Genomic DNA, 3,731 nt, shown 5'->3' on the forward strand with positions numbered 1-3,731 from the left:
AAGGTTATGCAGATTTTTACTGGCATGGGGAAACCGAGGCGAGAAATTATGTTCGACACGATTGACATAAGCAACATTGCATGCCGGGACAGGGATGGAGAGCGCGGCACTGATATCGCAGACACCATGAAAATGTTTCCTGATATGCAGAGGCGGAGGCCGGGATTCCACCATGTGGAAGAGACAGAGAACAATGTAGTGCGCAGCCTGTTTTGGACAGATTCCTTGTGTAAGATGAATTATGATCTATATGGAGATTTCGTGTCTTTTGACACCACATTCTCTACGAATATATATGGCTTGCCATTTGCACCAATTACAGGTGTCGACAACCACGGGTCGACCGTCCTTTTTGGAGTAGGCCTTTTGAAGGATGAGAAAATAGGGTCATTCAAGTGGCTCCTAAGCACGTTTGTCGAGGCAATGGGAGGTAAAGAGCCGAAATACATAATAACAGACCAGGACCAGGCGATGAAGACTGCAATAAAGGAAGCTCTTCCAAGGACGAGGCACAGGTTGTGATGGTGGCATATTAGGAAGAACCTGAAGGAAAATAACGCAGTAGTGTTTGCGCAGCACCCAGGGATGTCTGATGATATATTTCGGATCGTCAAAAACGCACTAGATCAAGACGAGTTTGAGCATGCCTGGAAAGCAACAATTTCTCTCCACAAGGCGGAAGGCAACAAACACCTGAACACGCTATGGGAACTCCGAAATTTTTGGGTGCCGGCCTACTTCAAGGATTGTTTCTATCCTTTCTCGTGAACAACCACTCGCAGTGAGAGCACGAATTCGATGTGGAAGAATTACGTCGACCACAAGGACACTATAAAAAGGTTTGTTAATCCGTATCACACGATTCAACAAAATTGCCTCGCCACGCTTGACAAGAAAAGACATCGAACAGAAGAGAAGGCGCCATCACTAGAGACGGGTTTTCCGATTGAAATACAAGCAAGTCAAGTATACACGAATGAAATTTTCAGGAAATTCCAGCTGGAGCTACGGAACCAGACTTACTTCAAATGCTCTGACCTGGCAAAGGGGAGGCAGTATTTTTTTAAAAAGATTATTGAGCCTGGAGAAAAAGTGTGGAAACCATATCCGGGCGAGGAATTTGAGAGGTCTGAGTTCAGGGTAGATGTGGATGAGCAAAAAGAAACATACAGTTGCAGCTGCAAGAAAATGAGTAGGGATGACATTCAGTGCTGCCATGTGCTTAAGGTGATGGACCAAACAGGCATGATCGATCAACTTCCAAAATCCTTTGTCATCCCCAAATGGACCAGGAATCTATCAGAGAGTCTGAAAGTTCTGTCTACAAGTCAAGGTGATAGCATGACCATGCAAGATGATGAAACTATGAGATTCGGCCTTGCTTACGCTGAGTTGTCGGATATCTATTCAAATGCTTGCAGAAAAGAGAAGGCATACCGTGTGCTGCGTGAGTGTACGGTAGATATGAAAATAAAAGTCATGGCGGCACTTGCCGAGGAACCAGACACAGGCATTCTTGCCGAAACTCTCAAGAACCCTCCCATGAGTGGCTCAAAGGGTACGAAAAAAGGAGATCGAATCAAAGCTGGTTCTGAGAAGAAAGGAAAAGGCAACAAAGCCGCATCCAAGTGCGGCCGTTGTGGAGTAAAGGGTCACAGGAAAACAAACTGCCCGGATAACCCAGAAGTCCAGGAGAGGATGAGGATTGAAGAGGAAAATAGGAAATCGCAGCAGGAGAAGAGGGCAAGGTCAATGAAATGGCCGACAACACCGACAACACCATCGGGGACATCAAACGGCTCAGGACAATGCACTCCAAGCCCAGGAGGAAGACGTCAGACGCCAGCAACTCCAACGACCCCACTGACAACAGGGAGCATTTACCAAAGTCTTGCATCTACGCCAGAATCAAACATCACACAAGCCAGGCACACAGAATGCGTACAGGGAAGCCCGGGACAAGGCACGGAATCTGCGCAGTCCATTTTCGGAAAGGAAAGGTCTGAGTGGTGACTTTTTGGTACCGGAGAACAGTACGAATAGAAAAACTAAAAGGTAATAATGCAGCTTAAAGAGGACGTAAGCAAAAAACAGTGATGACCGCAATCTTTCGCTTTGTTTTTATGTATGAATATTAATTTTACAGGTAAATAGGTTGAATAGCTACGCAGAAGGGTGGGGTTGCACAAGGGTCGAGAAGGAAGAATGGATCGCTGAACATTCAAAAACAAGGCCGCACGTGGAGCGATGAAATTGCAAGGAATTGGTGGGAAGGGCGGGCGGTTGTCGATTGTTTATTTTCTTGTGCTGTGGTTATAAGAACGGCTTGTAAGTTAATTTGCTGCAGTTATAGAAACAAAACAAATTTAAATAAGAACGATTTTTGCTTCTTTATGTATTTTTTACTCGGCGGACAAAAATATCAGAGCCACAGGTTTCCGTGTTATTTTCCGCTGCCGCGTCGGTTTCTGAACATGGATGTTGTAAGCATACAAGCATGCTTCTCTGCTGCGTGACAGAGAGATAAAAATAACCTAAGGGCACAGGCAGCCACGGTCATGCCACCGGTGAGTGTTCAACCGTGACTCTCACGGTTGCATGGTCACGCCCACCGTTATGGAACGAAAACGTTTTTAAGCACAGAATCTGGGTCGTGCTTCTGGGGCTGCATAACCGTGGCTTTCGTGGTAACTGTGCCTCGCCTGTTCTAACGCATGTTCTTCTGTTATGAATGCATGACTGTAAGTAAGTCAAATAACCATGCTTGCGATGCGTGTCCAACCGTGCCTCATGTGCCTTCACGTGGTGCTTCTGTGATGCAAAGATTTCAAACACAACGGGTCACGGTTGTGTTTGCGTTTCTGTTTTACAAATGGATATAGTCCTGGCAGTAGGTTCACGGCGTTTGCTGTGAGAGAATCACGTCTTTACATGCTACTAAAGCACGTGGAATCACGGCCGTGCCTTTGTGTGGCATGTAGAACAGTGCTTTACAATGCCGAAGGCAGGACCGTGTGTCTCTTTCTTGAAAAGCCGTGGTTCTGCCATCACTTCATTCACTTGGTTTTGTCCGCGTTTTAGCAGAATCATCTGCAAAGCAGAGGCACGGCCTTGAATCTTCTAGTGACATAATTGTAACATGCACGTTGGGTTTCCGCAATTGACGCACGAACGTGACTCCACGTAAAACACAAGCATGCTTCCCTGAGCATCTTTACCGTGCCACTCCTGGTTATAGATCAACGGATGCATTTGGAGCACAAAGAGACACGAAGGTGACCTCTGACTTGAAACACTGACACACTTGACGGTTCATGCATTTGAGTTAAAATCTTACAACGAAAACAATTGTAACACGGACAGTCGTCCGATCTATTAGGTTTCCGTAATAATCGCACAATCGTGACTCCGGGTAAGAATAAACCATGCCTCTCCACCGACTCATTATGAATACAATTAGAAAACCTCTGTGCATGACTCTATGTAATTAGAAGACCTTTGAGGGCTGTATGCTCGTGCTTGTGACCCTTGACACTAAAACACAGAGTAAACGCCCGTGCCTCTATGTTGTATGCACGTGCTTATGCCCGTACAAGGAAATACGCTTTTAAAAACAGGGTCTCCCGTATAGGCCATTCCGTGCCTCACAGAGTAAACGTCCGTGGCTGTGCGTAAGACAAAGGTTAGCGTGACTCTATGTAATACCACCGACCATGCCTTTACACGCTTCA

At 46.0% G+C, this 3,731-nt stretch overlaps 1 protein-coding gene across 1 annotated transcript; it reads left to right on the forward strand.

Moving 5' to 3' along the window:
* Positions 1-798: 798 nt before the first annotated feature.
* On the forward strand, positions 799-2,150 carry LOC141022005 (protein FAR1-RELATED SEQUENCE 1-like). The gene is made up of 2 exons (XM_073497876.1): positions 799-1,748; positions 2,147-2,150. The coding sequence occupies exons 1-2, from the start codon at positions 799-801 to the stop codon at positions 2,148-2,150; spliced, it is 954 nt and encodes a 317-aa protein (XP_073353977.1).
* The last annotated feature ends 1,581 nt before the right edge of the window (positions 2,151-3,731 follow it).

Source organism: Aegilops tauschii, chromosome 4 (genome assembly GCF_002575655.3).
Source record: "Aegilops tauschii subsp. strangulata cultivar AL8/78 chromosome 4, Aet v6.0, whole genome shotgun sequence".
NCBI classification, from domain to species: Eukaryota; Viridiplantae; Streptophyta; class Magnoliopsida; order Poales; family Poaceae; genus Aegilops; species Aegilops tauschii.